The sequence below is a fragment of the Chiloscyllium plagiosum genome, chromosome 20, assembly GCF_004010195.1.
Source record: "Chiloscyllium plagiosum isolate BGI_BamShark_2017 chromosome 20, ASM401019v2, whole genome shotgun sequence".
In the NCBI taxonomy this organism is placed as follows: domain Eukaryota; kingdom Metazoa; phylum Chordata; class Chondrichthyes; order Orectolobiformes; family Hemiscylliidae; genus Chiloscyllium; species Chiloscyllium plagiosum.
This window is the reverse complement of record NC_057729.1, coordinates 61,994,993-62,010,979: the sequence shown is the minus strand read 5'-3', so window position 1 is coordinate 62,010,979 and position 15,987 is coordinate 61,994,993. Positions and strand designations below refer to the sequence as shown.

The following is a 15,987-nucleotide window of genomic DNA, read 5'->3' as shown; positions in this document are numbered from 1 at the left end:
TCTGGTCGGGCAATCTACATACTGAGTTATAAAAGCTTCCTGTACACACTGCACAAACACCGCCCCATCCAATCTACTTGATCTAAAGAGCTTCCAATTAATATTTGGGAAGTTGAAATCGCCCATGGCTACTACCCTGTGGCTTCTGCACCTTTCCAAATCTGTTTCCCAATCTGTTTCTCCACATCTCTGCTGCTATTTGGGGGCCTATAGTAAACACCCAACAAGGTGACTGCACCTTTCCTATTTCTGCCTTCAGCCCATACTACCTCTAAAGGCAGATCCCCCTCGAACTGCCTTTCTGCAGCTGTTATACCATTTCTAATTAGCAACGCCACCCCCCCTTCTTTTTTACCACCCTCCCTAATCTTACTGAAACATCTGTAACCAGGAACCTCCAACAACCATTCCTGTCCCTCTTCTATCCACGTTTCTGTGATGGCCACAACATCGTAGTCCCAGGTACCTATCCACGCCTTAAGTTCACCCACCTTATTTCTGATACTCCTTGCGTTGAAGTATACGCACTTGAACCCATCTCTGTGTCCGCAAGTATTCCCTGTCAGTGCTACCTTCTTCACAGCCTCCCCACACACTTGGACATCCTGACAAACAGCTAGCCTACTTGCTGGACTACAAGTCCGGATCCCATCCCCCTGCCAAATTAGTTTAAACTTTGTTCTATTCATTTTAAATTTCATTGATCAGCAAATACCACGCATAGTTCAGTCCTCTTAAATGTGTTCATGTTCATTTTGTTGCTGTGTGAAACTGCTTTATAAGCATAAGAGCATATAAATCATGAGCTGAAGCAGAAGTATGCTATTCAGTCCCTCTAGCCTACTCGGACATTCAATAAGATCAGAGCTAATCTGATTGTAGCCAAAACCCCATTTTCTTGTCAATCCAGATAAGCTTTGGCTTCCTTGTTAATTAAGAAGCTTTGCCTGAAAAATATTCAGTGACAGTTCCTTCATAATTCCATGGAAGAGAGTTCCAAACATTCAGAACTCTCTGAGAGAATAATATTTTCCTCAATTCTTATTAATATTATTCTGAGAGATATAACTTTTACATGATCACCAGCATCTGTCATGCTCTCAAGAACCCTGAAAATCAAACTTAACTTTTAATTTTTATTTGCACTATAAAATAATCCAGAGAGATAGCAGTAGCATCTGTTTGGAATCGGTACCAGTTATTATTCCTTGTGACGTGCATTTCTGAAATGCCCCTGAGAGTGGAAGTACCATCAGGAGTCACAGGATTAAGCAGTCAGAGCTGGGGGGCAGGAGAAGCTCAAACTGAGTACATACAGATCAAGCTGTACATAAAGAATTCTTCCAGAATGTTCCATGGGTTCCAGCAGTATCACTTTCGTAGTCATTGAGTCATAGAGATGTACAGCACGGAAACAAATCCTTCGGTCCAATCCGTCCATGTCGACTAGATATCCTAACCTAATCAAGTCCCATTTGCCAGCACCCGGCCCATATCCCTCAAAACCCTTCCTATTCATATACCCATCCAGATGCCTTTTCAATGTTGCAATTATACTAGTCTGCACCACTTCCTCTGGAAGCTCATTCCATATACCTACCACCCTCTGCATGAAGAAGTTGCCCCAAGATCCCTTTTATATCTTTCCCCTCTCACCCTAAACCTATCATCTCTAGCTCTGGACTCCCCCACTCCGGAGAAAAGACTTTATCTATTTATTCTATTCATGCGCCTCATGATTTTATAAACCTCTATAAGGTCACCCCTAAGCCTCCAACGGTCCAGGGAAAACGGCCCCAGCCTATTCAGTATCTCCCTATAGCTCAAATCCTCCAATCCTGGCAACACCTTTGTAAAACTTTTCTGAATGCTTTCAAGTTTTACAATATCCTACCAATAGGAAGGAGACCAGAATTGCGCACAATATTCCAAAAGTAGCCGATACAATGTCCAATACAGCCTCAGCATGACCTTCCAACTGCTATACTCAATACACTGACTAATAAAGGAAAGCATGCGAAAGACCTTCTTAACTATCCTATCTACCTGCAACTCCACTTTCAAGGAGCTATGAACCTGCATTCCAAGCCCCCTTTGTTCAACAACACTCTTTCAGATCTTACCATTAAGTGTTTAAGTGCTGCTAAGATTTGCTTTCCCAAAATGCAGCACCTCACATTTATCTAAATTAAACTCCATCTGCCACTCCTCAGTCCATTGGCTCATCTGATCAAGATCTTGTTGTACTCTGAGGTAACCTTCTTCGCTGTCCATGACACCTCCAATTTTGGTGTCATCTGCAAACTTATTAACTATGTCTCCATTTATATAAATGATGAAAAGTAGTGGAGCTAGCACAGATCCTGTGGCACTCCACTGGCCACGGGTCTCCAGTCTGAAAAGCAACACTCCACCACCACCCTCTATCTTCTACCTTTCAGCTAGTTCTGTATCTAAATGGCTAACTCTCCCTGTATGCCATGTGATCTAACCTTGCTAATTAGTATCTCATGGGAACCTCATTGAATGCCTTATTGAACTCCATACAGATCATGTCCACTGCTCTGCCCTCATTAATCCTCTTTGTTACTTCTTCAAAAAACTCAATCATGTTAGTGAGACATGATTTTCCATGCATAAAGCCATGTTGACTATCCCTAATCAGTCCTTGCCTTTCCAAATATATGTAAATCCTGTCCCTTAGGATTCCCTCCAACAACTTGCCCACCACCAACATCAGGATCACCGGTCTAAAGTTCCCTGGGTTTTCCTTACCACCTTTCTTAAATAGTGACACCATGTTAGCCAACTTCCAGTCTTCTGGCACCTCACCAGTGACTATCGATGATACAAATATCTCAGCAAGGGGCTCAGCAATCACTTCCCTAGCTTCCCACAGAAGTCTAGGGTACACCTGATCAGGTCCTGGGGCTTTATCCACTTTAATGAGTTTCAAGACATCCAGCACTACCTCCTCTATAATATGGACATTTTTCAAGATGTTGCTATCTATTTCCCTCTATTCTATATTTTCCACGTCCTTCTCTGCAGTAAACACTGATGCAAAATACTCGTTTAATATCTCTCCCATCTTCTGCGGCTCCACATATAGGCTGCCTTGCTGATCTTTGAGGGGCCCTATGCACTCCCTAGTTACCATTTTGTCCTTAATGTATTTATAAAAACATTTTGGATTGTCCTTAACCATATTTGCCAAAGTTATCTCATGTCCTCTTTTTGCCCTCCTGATTTCCCTCTTAAGTATACTCCTAGTGCCTTTATAGAACATAGAACAATACAGCACAGAACAGGCCCTTCGGCCCACGATGTTGTGCCGAACATTTGTCCTAGCTTAAGCACCCATCCATGTACCTATCCAATTGCCGCTTAAAGGTCACCAAAGATTCTGACTCTACCACTCCCACAGGCAGCGCATTCCATGCCCTGACCACTCTCTGGGTAAAGAACCCACCCCTGACATCTCCCCTATACCTTCCACCCTTCACGACCAGAACTGCACACAACTCCAAATGTGGCCTAACCAAGTCCCGTACATCTGTAATATCACTTCACGACTCTTGAATTCAATCCCTCTTCTAATGAACGCTAATACACCATAGGCCTTCTTACAAGCTCTATTCACCTGAGTGGCAACTTTCAAAGACCTATGAACATAGACCCCAAGATACCTCACTAAGAACCCTACCGTTAACCCTGTATTCTGCATTCTTATTTGTCTTTCCAAAATGGTCAACCTCACACTTGGCAGGGTTGAACTCCATCTGCCACTCCTCAGTCCAGCTCTGCATCATATCCAAGTCCCTTTGCAGCCGACAAGAGCCCTCCTCACTATCCACAACTCCACCAATCTTCGTATCATCTACAAATTTACTGACCCACCCTTCGACTCCCTCATCTAAGTCATTAATAAAAATTACGAACAGCAGAGGACCCAGAACTGATCCCTGCGGAACTCCACTTGTAACTGGGCTCCAGGCTGAATATTTACCATCTACCATCACTCTGTGACTTTATACTCTTCTAAGGATTCATTCGATCTCTGCTGTCTATACCTGACATATGCTTCTTTTTTTTTCTTGACTGAAACCTCAATATCTCACGGCATTCAGCATTCCCTCCACCTATCAGCCTTTTCTTTCACCCTAACAGGAAAAGAATGTCTCTGGACTCCCGTTATTTCAGTTCTGAAGGCTTCCCATTTTCCAGCCGTCCCTTTACCTGCGAACATCTGTTCCCAATCAACTTTTGAAAGTTCTTGCCTCTTACCGTCAAAATTAGCCTTCCTCCAATTTAGAACTTCAACTTTTTGATTTGGTCTGTCCTTTTCCATCACTATTTTAAAACTTAGAGAATTATGGTCACTGGCCCCAAAGTACTCAGGCACCTGCCCTTCCCAAGAGTAGGTTAACTTTTGCATCTTCCCTAGTCGGTAAATCCACATACTGAATCAGAAAATTTTCTTGTACTCACTGAACAAATTCCTCTCCATCTAAACCCTTAACACAATGACAGTCCCAGTCTACGTTTGGAAAATTAAAATCCCCTACCATAACCACCCTTATTATTCTTACAGATAACTGAAATCTCCTTACAAATTTGTTTCTCAATTTCCTGTTGACTATTAGTGGGTGGTCTATCATATAATCCCAATAAGGTGATTAACCCCTTTCCTATTTCTCAGTTCCACCCAAATAACTTCCCTGGATATATTCCCAGGAATATCCTCCCTATGTCCAACTGTAATGCTATCCCTTATCAGAAATACCACACCCCTCCTCTCTTGTTCCCCTTTCTACCCTTCCAATTACATTTGTATCCTGTATCATTAAGCTACCAAGTTTCTGTCATTGCTGTGATATCCCACTCCCCCATGTTCCTAATTATGCCCTGAGATCATCTGCCTTCCTTGTTAGGTCTCTTGCATTGAAATAATTGCAGTTTAATTGATCAGTCCTGCCTTGTTCTCTGCTTTGACCCTGCCTGCTCTGACTGTTTGACTCGCTTCTTTTCCCAACTGTACCAATCTCAGATTGATCTCTTTCCTCACCATCTCCCTGGGTCCCATCCCTCTCTTCTAAGCAATTTAAATCCTCCCAAGTAGCTTTAGCAAATCTCCCTGCCAGTATATTAGTTACCTTCCAATTCAGGTGCAAACCTTCCTTCTTGTACAGGTCACTTCTACCCCAAAAGAGATTCCAACGATCCAAAAATGCGAACCCTTCTCCCATGCACCAGCTCCTCAGCCGCGCATTCATCTGCTCTATCCTTCTATTCCTACTCTCACTAGATCAGAACACCGGGATTAATCCAAATATTACTACTCATGAAGGCATCCTTTTTAAATTCCTGCCTAACTTTCTATATTCTCCCTTCAGATTCCATTCCTTTTCCCTTCCTATATCATTGGCTCCAACGTGTACAATGACCGCCCACTGGTCCCTCTCCTGTTTGAGAACATTCTGCACCCTCTCTGAGATATCCTTGATCCTGGCACCAGGAAGGTAGCATACCATTCTGATTTTTTGCTGCTGGCCCAAGAAACGTCTGTCTGTGCCTCTGACTAGAGAGTCCCCTAACACAATTGATTACTTGGAATCCGCCATATCCCTCATTACATTAGAGCCTATCTTGATACCAGAAACTTGGCTGTTCGTGCAACATTCCCCTGAGAGTCCATCACCCCCTACATTTTCCAAAACAGCACACATGGAATAGTCACAGAGACTCCTGCACTACCTGCCTACCTCTTCTACCTTTCCTGGAGTTAACCCATCTACCTGACTGTATCTGCGGCTTTTCTCCCTTCTCTTCCCATCCCTGCCATCCATCACACCCCCTTGCCCTTATAGTCTAGGGTTAGATATGAAGCACACAAAAAAGCATGGTCACAGTGGAAAAGGCAAAAGCCATCATTGAAATCAGCAACTGAAGTAACTCTCACACTCTGTAAGAACAGATACATTTTTTTCTGAAGACTCATTAGTATTTAGGGACAGTGAGGGACCTGGGAACTCTGGGAATAAATCTAGTGAGTGGATAAGAGTTAGCCATGACTTAAAACACATGCGGCAGGACAGATACTGTACCAGGATGTTGTTCTTAGACACCTTCCAATCAATCTATTTAGAAATGTTGTATTATGGCACAGCCCTGGAGCAGATGGAACCCAGCCCAGGCTCAGAGGTCAGGATGCTACCATTGCTCCACAAGACCCCTTAAATTATATTTTGACAGAATTAGAGGCAGAATTGATTCACAAGTGGATCAAGCTTGGTGTAGCAGACATGACACCTAATGCATTAGGCTCAAGGATGAGGAGGAATGCACTGGTTCCTTATGCATCCACCTCCTTAGCTGGTCACAATAAAGTGAAGTTAAAAGCAACCTCTTCCCTTGTGGCCATCTTGCCCCCAGACTCAATGTAAGCACAGTCCAGTGGAGGTGATGATCACTGTTAATCCAGAGACTCAGGTAATGTTCTGGGGAGAAAGTGAGGTCTGCAGATGCTGGAGATCAGAGCTGAAAATGTGTTGCTGGAAAAGCGCAGCAGGTCAGGCAGCATCCAGGGAACAGGAGAATCGACGTTTCGGGCATAAGCCATTCCTGTAGAAGGGCTTACGCCCGAAACGTCGATTCTCCTGTTCCTTGGATGCTGCCTGACCTGCTGCGCTTTTCCAGCAACACATTTTCAGTAATGTTCTGGGGAGCTGGGTTGAATCCCACTATAGCAGATGGTGGAATTTGAATTCAATAATTACCTGGAATTAATGATAACTATGAATCCATTGTTGATTATTAGGTTCATTAAAGTCCTTTAGGTGAGGAAACTGCCATTCTTACCTGGTCTGGCTTCCATGTTACTCCAGACCCACAGCAATGTGGCTGACTCTTAACAATTAGGGATGGGCAATAAATACTGGACTAGCCAATGGTGCCCTCATCCAGTGAATAATAAAAAAAAAGCACATTTTGATTACCTCCTCCTCATCACGTTCTGTTTGCCAACAGTGGAGCTGATCTATTTTTCTCTTATTCACACCAACATTACCCTCCAATTTGCATTTCATGAGCTCCTTTACTACCATCAGCCCTCCCTTTGTCTTTTTCTCTAGGTGTCCTCACCCAGCATAATAACCATCATTTTCCAACCCCAATCAGTTCTGAAGAAGATTCATTAGACTCGAAATGTTCACTTTGTTTCATTCCATTGATATTGCCAGACTTGTGCAGATCTCCCACATCCACAGTATTTTCACGATCCAAAAGTTTGTACTTCCAAATAAGCCTGTTGGACTATAACCTGGTCTTCTGTGATCTTTAGCCTTCACAGTAAAGGATAACATTCTTGACAGTATCCAGGATAAAGCAACCCTCTTCATTGGTACCCCATCTAACACCTTCCACATCCACTACCTCCAACACTAAGTCACAGCAGCAGTAGTGTGTGCCATGTACATTATGGTATGCAACAAATCACTCAGGCTCCTCTGACAGTACCTTTAAGATCCGCAACCCAGAAGTACAAGGATAGCAGAAACACAGCCACCTGAAAGTTCCCTTCCAACTCACACACCATCCTGATTTGGATTTACATTGCTGTTCCTTCACTCTCATGAACACTTCTTCACAGACATTCAATGATAGGCAATAAATGCTGGCTCAAATAACTTTTAAAAACTTACAGTAACAATTTCAATGATTGGGTAGAGAGAGCTGGAAGAGAGCAGAAACTATCAATTCATATAAAGACAGTGTGTTGCAATGAAATTATAAATAATGCATTCTTCCAATAATTTCCATCTCTCTAATATCATCACTTTGTAAGATTAAAAAAATGTGAAAAATACATATATCTTTTGGTTAATAAAAAACTGGTCATTACTGGGTTAAAATGGATTCATCATGTGTGATTTCTTGGATACAATGAGCTTGAAGCTCAAAGAGCAATGAACAAAGAACGGAGAAAATTTACAGCCCAGGAAAGGGCCCTTCGGCCCTCCAAGCCTGAGCCGATCCAAATCTACTGTCTAAACCTGTCACCCAATTCCTAAACATCTTTATCCCTCTGCTTCCCACCTACTCATGCATCTGTGCAGACGCATCTTAACCGAATCTACCATGTCTGCCCCTACCACCTCTGTTGGCAATGTGTTCCAGGCACTTACCACCTCTGTGTAAAGTACTTGCCGAGTGTATCCCCCTTAAACTTCTTTCGTCTCATCTTGAAAGCGTGACCTCTTGTTACTGAATCCTTCACTCTTGGGAAAAATCTTATCTCTATCTAACCTGTCTATACCCTTCATGATTTTGTAGACCTCAATCAGGTCCCCCCTCAATCTCCTTTTTTCTAATGAAAACAAACCTAACCTACTGAAACTCTCTTCATAGTTAACACCTTCCATACCAGGCAAAATCCTTGTAAACCTTCTCTGCACCCTTTCCAAAGCGTCCACATCCTTTTGGTAATGTGGTGACCAGAACTGTACACAGTATTCTAAATGCGACCAAACCAACATTGTGTACCATTTTAACATGACCTGCCAGCTCTTATACTCAATATCCTGTCCGATGAAGGCAAGCATACCATATGTCTTCTTGACCACTCTATCCACTTGTGCAGCAACCTTCAGGGTACAATGGACCTGAGCTCCCAGATCTCTCTGAGAGGGTAGTTTACCCACTGTCAAGTCAAGTGACTTTAGCAAACTTTTTAAGAAGAGATAAGAAAAGATTTCTGGCTTGACAGATGAAAAACAAGCTTGGAAAAATCTTTCGAGTCTGTACTAAACATTGCCTAGAAACAAATTCTGAATTAAAGCTGTTTATACAGTGCAAAACTTAACGTGTCAGTTATGGAGAGACTTGCATAGAAAGCAATGCTAAGTCTCTCACTCTGTCTGTTATTAAGGGACAAATTCTTAAAGCAAAACCAGCTCAAAACTATTTCCTGCTCAGTGAAATAATTGGAAAAATTTTGATAAAATTTCGCTGACCAGAACCCCCTGTTTTGATACTTGCTAAAACAATAAGTTTGTTCTTATTAGAAAGAGTTAATTCTTGAGTTTATTAAAGAAATTTAATGAAGGTTCACTTTTGTTCAATATAAAGTGTAACAAATTGATCATTTTGATGATGAGATAAAATGTTTACATTTTGGTACAACATGTGGAATAGTGGGGCTTGACCTCCAGTGCATTCCTCCAATTCCTGATGAAGGGCTTATGTCTGAAACATCAACTGTCCAGCGCCTCGGATGCTGCCTGACCTGCTGTGCTTTTCCAGCACCACAGTCTCGACTCTGATCTCCAAAATCTGCAGTTCTCACTTTCTCCCACTCCTCCAATCAGTTGTAATAAGAGTTATGTCCCAAACACAGAACAAAGCACTGTCTTCCATAATTTGGTGATTTAATCTAATGTGGGAGCACAGTTATTATGCAAGGAACACAATGTCTGTTTTATTCCTTTTTCAATGTTTTTACAGCAATTAAAAGTGAAGCTCCAAAGTGTGGGATGTTGAAGTGTCGAGAAGAGCCACCAAAACTTCTGTCTGGAAACAAGTTTCAGGAGCGGTATTTTGTTTTACGAGACCGTAAGCTGCTTCTTTTTAAGGATAAAAAGGTAACCTATTGAGCATTCTTTTTGACCTCTGCGAATAATAACACATTGGTTTTATTATTACACGGAGCCTGTGATGAGAATAAAATTAATTGGTATCATTCATTTGCTCATTGTGTTTATCTGGAGGAGGAATATCAGGAATTATCTGAATTCTCAACTCATGATTTCTGAAAGTTCTATATACTTACCAATCTCCTTTCACTGGGCATTGATTTATGCTGGATTTGCTTCAGACTGACACCTAACCAAGTTATTCTTGGACAGCTATAACACTGGCATCTACTCAACAATGAGATAAATCACCCAAGAATGTCCTGTGCACAGAAAGCAGGACAATCCAACTGAGCCAATTTCTGCCCCATTAGTCCACTCTTTGTCTGTCACTTGTGTGGCGTGAATGTCACTTGCCACTTGTCAGCCCAAACATGGATATTGTCCAGATCTTGTTGTGTTTGAAAACGGACTACCTCTGAATATGCGGAGTTGCAAACAGTGCTAAAAATTGTGCAATCATTGACGAACATACCCACTGTTGACCTTCTGAAAGAAGGAAGGTCATTGATGAAGCAGCTGAAGATGGCTGAGCCGAGGCAACAACCCTGAAGAGCTCCTGCAGAAGTGTCCTGGAGTTGAGTTGACTGACCTTCAACAACTACAACCATCTGCAATGTGCCAACTGTGGCTCCAATCAGCAAAGAGTTTTCCCCCAATACCCATTGATTCCAATTTTGCTTGGACACCTCGATGCAATACTCAGTCAAATGCAGTCTTGATGTCAAGTGCTGTGTCTCTCATCTCACCTCTGGAATTCAGCTCTTGTGTCCATGTTCAAACCAAAGCTGTAATGAGATCAGAAGATAAGTGGCTCTGGCAGAATGCAAACCAGCTATCGGTGAGCAGATTATTGCTGAGCAGGTGCTGCTTGATAGCACTGTTGGTGGTATTTTCTATCACTTCACTGATGATCAAGAGTGGACTGATGGGGTGGTAATTATCCAGGTTGAATTTGACCTGCTTTTTATGTATAGAATATATTTGAGCAATTTTCCACATGGTCGGGCAGATACCAGCCTTGTAACTATACTGGAAGAGCTTAGCGAGGAGGTGGCAAGTACTGGAGCACTAGTCTTCAGTTCTATTGCTGGAATGTTATCAGGGTTTATATCCTTTGTTGCATCTATTGCCTCCACCTGTTTCTTGATATCACATGAGCAAATCAAATTGGCTGAAGACTGGTATCTGTGATGCTGGGGATCTCTGGAGAAGGCTGAGGTGGATCCAGTACTTCTGGTGGAAGATTGCTGCGAAAGCTTCAGCCTTGTTTTTTGCACTGATTTATTAGGCTCTTGCATCATCGAGGATGGTGATATTTGTGGAGCTTCCTCCTTCAGTGAGTTGTTTAAACATCCACCACCATTTATGACAAGATCTGGCAGGACTGCAGAACTTAAATTTGATCCTTTGATTGTGGGATGTCTTAGTTCTCTCTGTGTTGGCGATTATGTTGTTGGCATGCAAGTAATCCTGTTTGGTAACTTCACCAGGCTCAATAAAGTGTGGAGCTGGAGAAAGCACAGGTCTTATGAGGAAAGGCTGAGGGACTTGAGGCTGTTTTCATTGGAGAGAAGAAGGTTGAGAGGTGACTTAATAGAGACATATAAGATAATCAGAGGGTTTGATAGGGTGGACAGGGAGAGCCTTTTTCCAAGTATGGTGACAGCGAGCACGAGGGGGCATAGCTTTAAATTGAGGGATGATAGATATAGGACAGATGTCAGAGGTAGTTTCTTTACTCAGAGAGTAGTAAGGGTACAGGAGGCTTTGCCTGCAACGGTAGTAGATTCGCCAACTTTAAGTACATTTAAGTTGTCATCGGACAAGCATATGGACGTACATGGAATAGTGTAGGTTAGATGGGCTTCAGATTGGTATGACAGGTCGGCGCAACATCGAGGGCCGAAGGGCCTGTACTGCGCTGTAATGTTCTATGTTCTATATTCATGTCAAGCTACATCAGAGAAGAGGGGATTCAACATGTGGGATGCATCATCCCACATACCTTTCGCTCACTCCACCCCACTCCCTCTATTTATTCCATAGCCCCCTTCCCCCTCCGCAGTCCTGATGATAGGTGTGCAAGATTAAAAATCACATAATGCCGGGTTATAATCCAGCAGTGCTGCTCCTTCATCGGGTGCTTGTGGAGTATAAGATTGTAAGACACAGAATTTATTGCAAAAGTTTACAGTGTGATGTAACTGAAATTATATATTGAAAAAATTGTTTGTTAAGTCTCTCATCTTTTTGAATGAACATGTTGGTTTCAGTTTTTTCATATGCAAACCGCAGAACATTTAAAAGTTACGTTCTCAAGTGAACTTTAGCAATTGGTGTCATGTGGGCCCAGGTGTGAGCTACCCTGTATGAGACAATGGTCAGACTGATTCTAATCTAAAAAATATATTTACAGAATTTTACATGGATTCATGCAGTTTTTGAGCAAAGTAGAATGTTATTCTGCAAGTACAATTTCACCCCACAAACTTATATGTATGTGTGTGTGTGTGTGGGGGGTGGGGGGGGTAATGAGTGTAATGGGAGATGAACTCAACCAGGACCTTGGGTTCTTGTCACACTACAGGTGACTCCATTGCACTATACGCACACACACACACTCCTACAGACTCCTACATTCACACAGACCCTCTCATATGCTCACACATTCACTCCCACACTTACACATGCACCCTCTCACAGTCTTGTGCTCCTTTACACTCACCCTCACACGCACACACACATTCTCATAGACAGTCATAGCCCTCACACCCCTCCCCCAACAGATATTGAAATCCACCTTTCTTTACCTTTTTGATTGCTTTTGTACCTTAGCTAACCTCAGTGTTGTTCAACATAGAGGAGTACTGATTCATCAGCTGAGGGAGGATGGTACTTGGTAATCAGCAGGAAGTTCCCTTGCCCATGTTTCACCTGAAACCATAAGAGTTCTTGGGTCCAGAGTTAATATTGAGGACTTCCAGGGCAACTCCTTCCATCTGTTTACCACTGTGCTGTCACCTATACTGGATTTGTCCAACAACTGGGAAAAGATATTTCAAAGGATGGTGATGGTGATGTCTGGTACGTTGTCTTAAGGTGTGATTCCATGAGTATAACTATGCCAGGATATTGTTTGACTCATCTGTGAGACAGCTCTCCCCCAGATGTTAGTAAGGAGGATTTTGTTCCCGGACCTCTCAATTCCTGGGTATTGACCAGTGCCCAACTTAGTCACCCTGATTAAGTTTGCATGTGTTTTACCTGAATGATCTTGGACCTGGCTTGAAGAAGGAGGCTAGCGTTAATTTGATGATCTTCCCATTGAATCTAGTTAATGTGGAGAAGCTATTGCTGGTGGAATTTTTTTAAAGATCTTATATATCACCGATGCAGAGCCCAGGTCCCCCTACAGTACAGCAGTTTGATGTCAGCAACTGCTCTGTACACATGGACCCAATATTTCCCTGGAATGATGGAAGTGGCGTGATAATGCAAGCTCTGTACCCAAACACAACCCTTCAATAGCTTATGTGAATGGGATTGGGTTCAGGCTGTTTTTTGCATGATACATTTTTACCTGTTTATGTAATTGACCAGGTGCTTCACCAAAACAGGAGTTTGGCATTGCTGTGTTATGGAACCCAATGTTTACATGTTAGACTGAACTTTGTGAATTTGTTTGATAACCAGGCTACCTATTTGGAGAGACAAGGTATCCATATGGTGATGGTCCTGAGACATCTTTGGAGACCTTGGGAGGGGTCATGTACTCTTTGAAGGAGATGAGTCACAAACGCTGGGAGGGAGCATCAGGACACTTGAAATATTGACATTAGAGAAAAAGGTGCATAAGCCTCTTGGAACTGCCAAGCTGTCACAAAGTAGTATTTATTTTAATGGAGTCCTTTTCCCAGTGGAGTGTAATCTGCAAAATAGAACTTCCAGTGAAAGAATTTAGGGAAATTATACATTAGTAAGCTGAACATCTCTGGGTAAGTTACTTGAGAAGATTCTGAAAGATAAGATATACATGCATTTGGAAAGACAGGGTTTGATTATGAGTAGTTAGCATGACTTTGTGAGTGGGAGATCATGTCTCACAAATTTGTTAGAGTTCTTTGATGAAGTATCCAAGAAGGTTGACTGGGGCAGGGCAGTTTTTAAAATTAATTTGTGGGACTTAGCCATTGCTGGCTGGCCAGTATTGATAGCCCATCCGTATTTGCCTTTGAGAACATGGTGGTGAGATGCCTTCTTGAATAACTGCCATTCACTTGCTGTGGGTTGACCCACAATGCCAATAGGGAGGGAATTCCAGGATTTTGACCCAACGACTGTGAAGCAATGGCATTATATTTCCAAGGAGAAAGTAAGGTCTGCAGATGCTGGAGATCAAAGTTGAAACTTTATTGCTGGAACAGCACAGCAGGTCAGGCAGCATCCAGGGAACAGGAGATTCGACGTTTCGGGCACAGGCCCTTCTTCAGGGGCCTGTGTCATATTCATTATATTTCCAAGTCAGGGTGGTGTGTGGCTGGTGGGAAATTTGCAAGTGTTGGTGTTCCCAAGTACCTGCTGCCCTTTGTCTTTCTAGATGTCAGTGGTCGTGGGTTTGGAAGATTGTTTAAGGATATTTGGTGAATTTCTACACTGCATCTTGTAGGTAGTACACACTGCTGCTACTGAGCACCAGTGGTGGAGGGATTGAATGTTTGTAGATGTGGTGCCGATCAAGTGGGTTGCTTTGTCCTGGATGTTGTCAAGCTTCTTGAGTCTTGTTGGAACTGCATTCGTGCTGACAAGTGGGGAGTTTCCATCACACTCCTGGCTTATGCCTTGTAGATGATGAATAGACATTGGGGTGTCAGGAGGTGAGTTACTTGCAACAGTATCCTTAGTCTCTGACCTGCTCTTGTAGCCACTGTATTTATGTTGTGAGTCCAGTTTAGTTTCTGGTCAATGGTAACCCCAAGGATATTGACAGTGGGGGATTCAATGGTATAAATACCGTTAAGGAGTGGTGGTTAGAGTTTCTCTTAATGGTGATGGTCATTGTCTGGCATTTGTGTGGCGTGAATGTTACTGGCCACTTATTGGCCCAAGACTGATATTGTCCAGATCTTGTTACATTTGAGCACGGACTGCTTCAGTATCCGAGGAGTCGTGAATGGTGCTGAAAACTGTGCAATCATCAGCGAACATCCCCACTTCTGACCTTATGACAGTGGGAAGGTCATTGATGAGGCCTTTGATAAGGTTCCATATGTTAGGCTGCTCTGGGAGGTTAGATAGCATGGAATCCAGGGCAAGCTGGCAAATTGGTTACAAAATTGGTTTGATGGTAGGACGCAGAGGTCAACAGTGGAAGGATGCGTTTTGGACTGAAGGCCTGTGACTACTGGAGTGCCTTGGTCGGTGCTGGGCCCATTGTTGTTTGTTATCTATATCAATGATTTGGATGAAAAAGTACAAGGCAGGATTAGTAAGTTTGCAGATGACACTAAAATTTGCAGTATCATGGACAGAAAGGAAGGTTATCAGAAATTGCAGCAAGATCTTGATTAGCTGATGAAGTGGGTCAAGAAATGGCAAATGGAGTTTAATCTAGATAAGTGTGAGGTCTTGCATTTTGGAAAGTCAAATCGAAATAGGAGTTTCATGGTGAATGGCAGGGCCTAAGGAGTGTAGTGGAACAGAAGGATCTTGGAGTTCAGGTTCACAGTTTTCTGAAACTGGAGTCACAGGTAGAGCTTAAAAATGTATTGCTGGAAAAGCACAGCAGGTCAGGCAGCATCCAAGGAGCAGGAGAATCGACGTTTCAGGCATAAGCCCTTCTTCAGGAATGAGGAGGGTGTGCCAAGCAGGCTAAGATAAAAGGTAGGGAGGAGGGACTTGGGGGAGGGGCGTTGGGAATACAGTCCCTATACACCTCCATCCCCCATCACGAAGGCCTCAAAGCCCTCCACTTCTTCCTTTCCCACCCTTCCACTGACACCCTCCTTCGACTGACTGAATTGGTCCTCACTCTGAACAACTTCTCTTTCCAATCCTCCCACTTCCTCCAAACCAAAGGAGTAGCCTTGGGCACCCGCATGGGCCCCAGCTATGCCTGCCTCTTCATTGGATATGTGGAACAGTCCATCTTCCGAACCTACACTGGCACCACCCCCCACCTTTTCCTCCGCTACATCGATGACTGTATCGACGCTACCGCGTGCTCCCACGAGGAGGTTGAACAGATCATCCACTTTACTAACACCTTCCACCCCGACCTCAAATTTACCTGGAC

At 43.1% G+C, this 15,987-nt stretch overlaps 1 protein-coding gene across 1 annotated transcript in view; it reads left to right on the top strand.

Annotated features, from left to right (window-relative positions):
• Positions 1-15,987, top strand: part of arap3 (ArfGAP with RhoGAP domain, ankyrin repeat and PH domain 3) — a 342,751-nt gene that overhangs the window by 293,055 nt on the left and 33,709 nt on the right. The window contains exon 26 of the mRNA XM_043710000.1: positions 9,505-9,641. Within this exon, the coding sequence (XP_043565935.1) occupies positions 9,505-9,641 (137 nt within the window). The remainder of the gene's footprint in view (positions 1-9,504; positions 9,642-15,987) is intronic.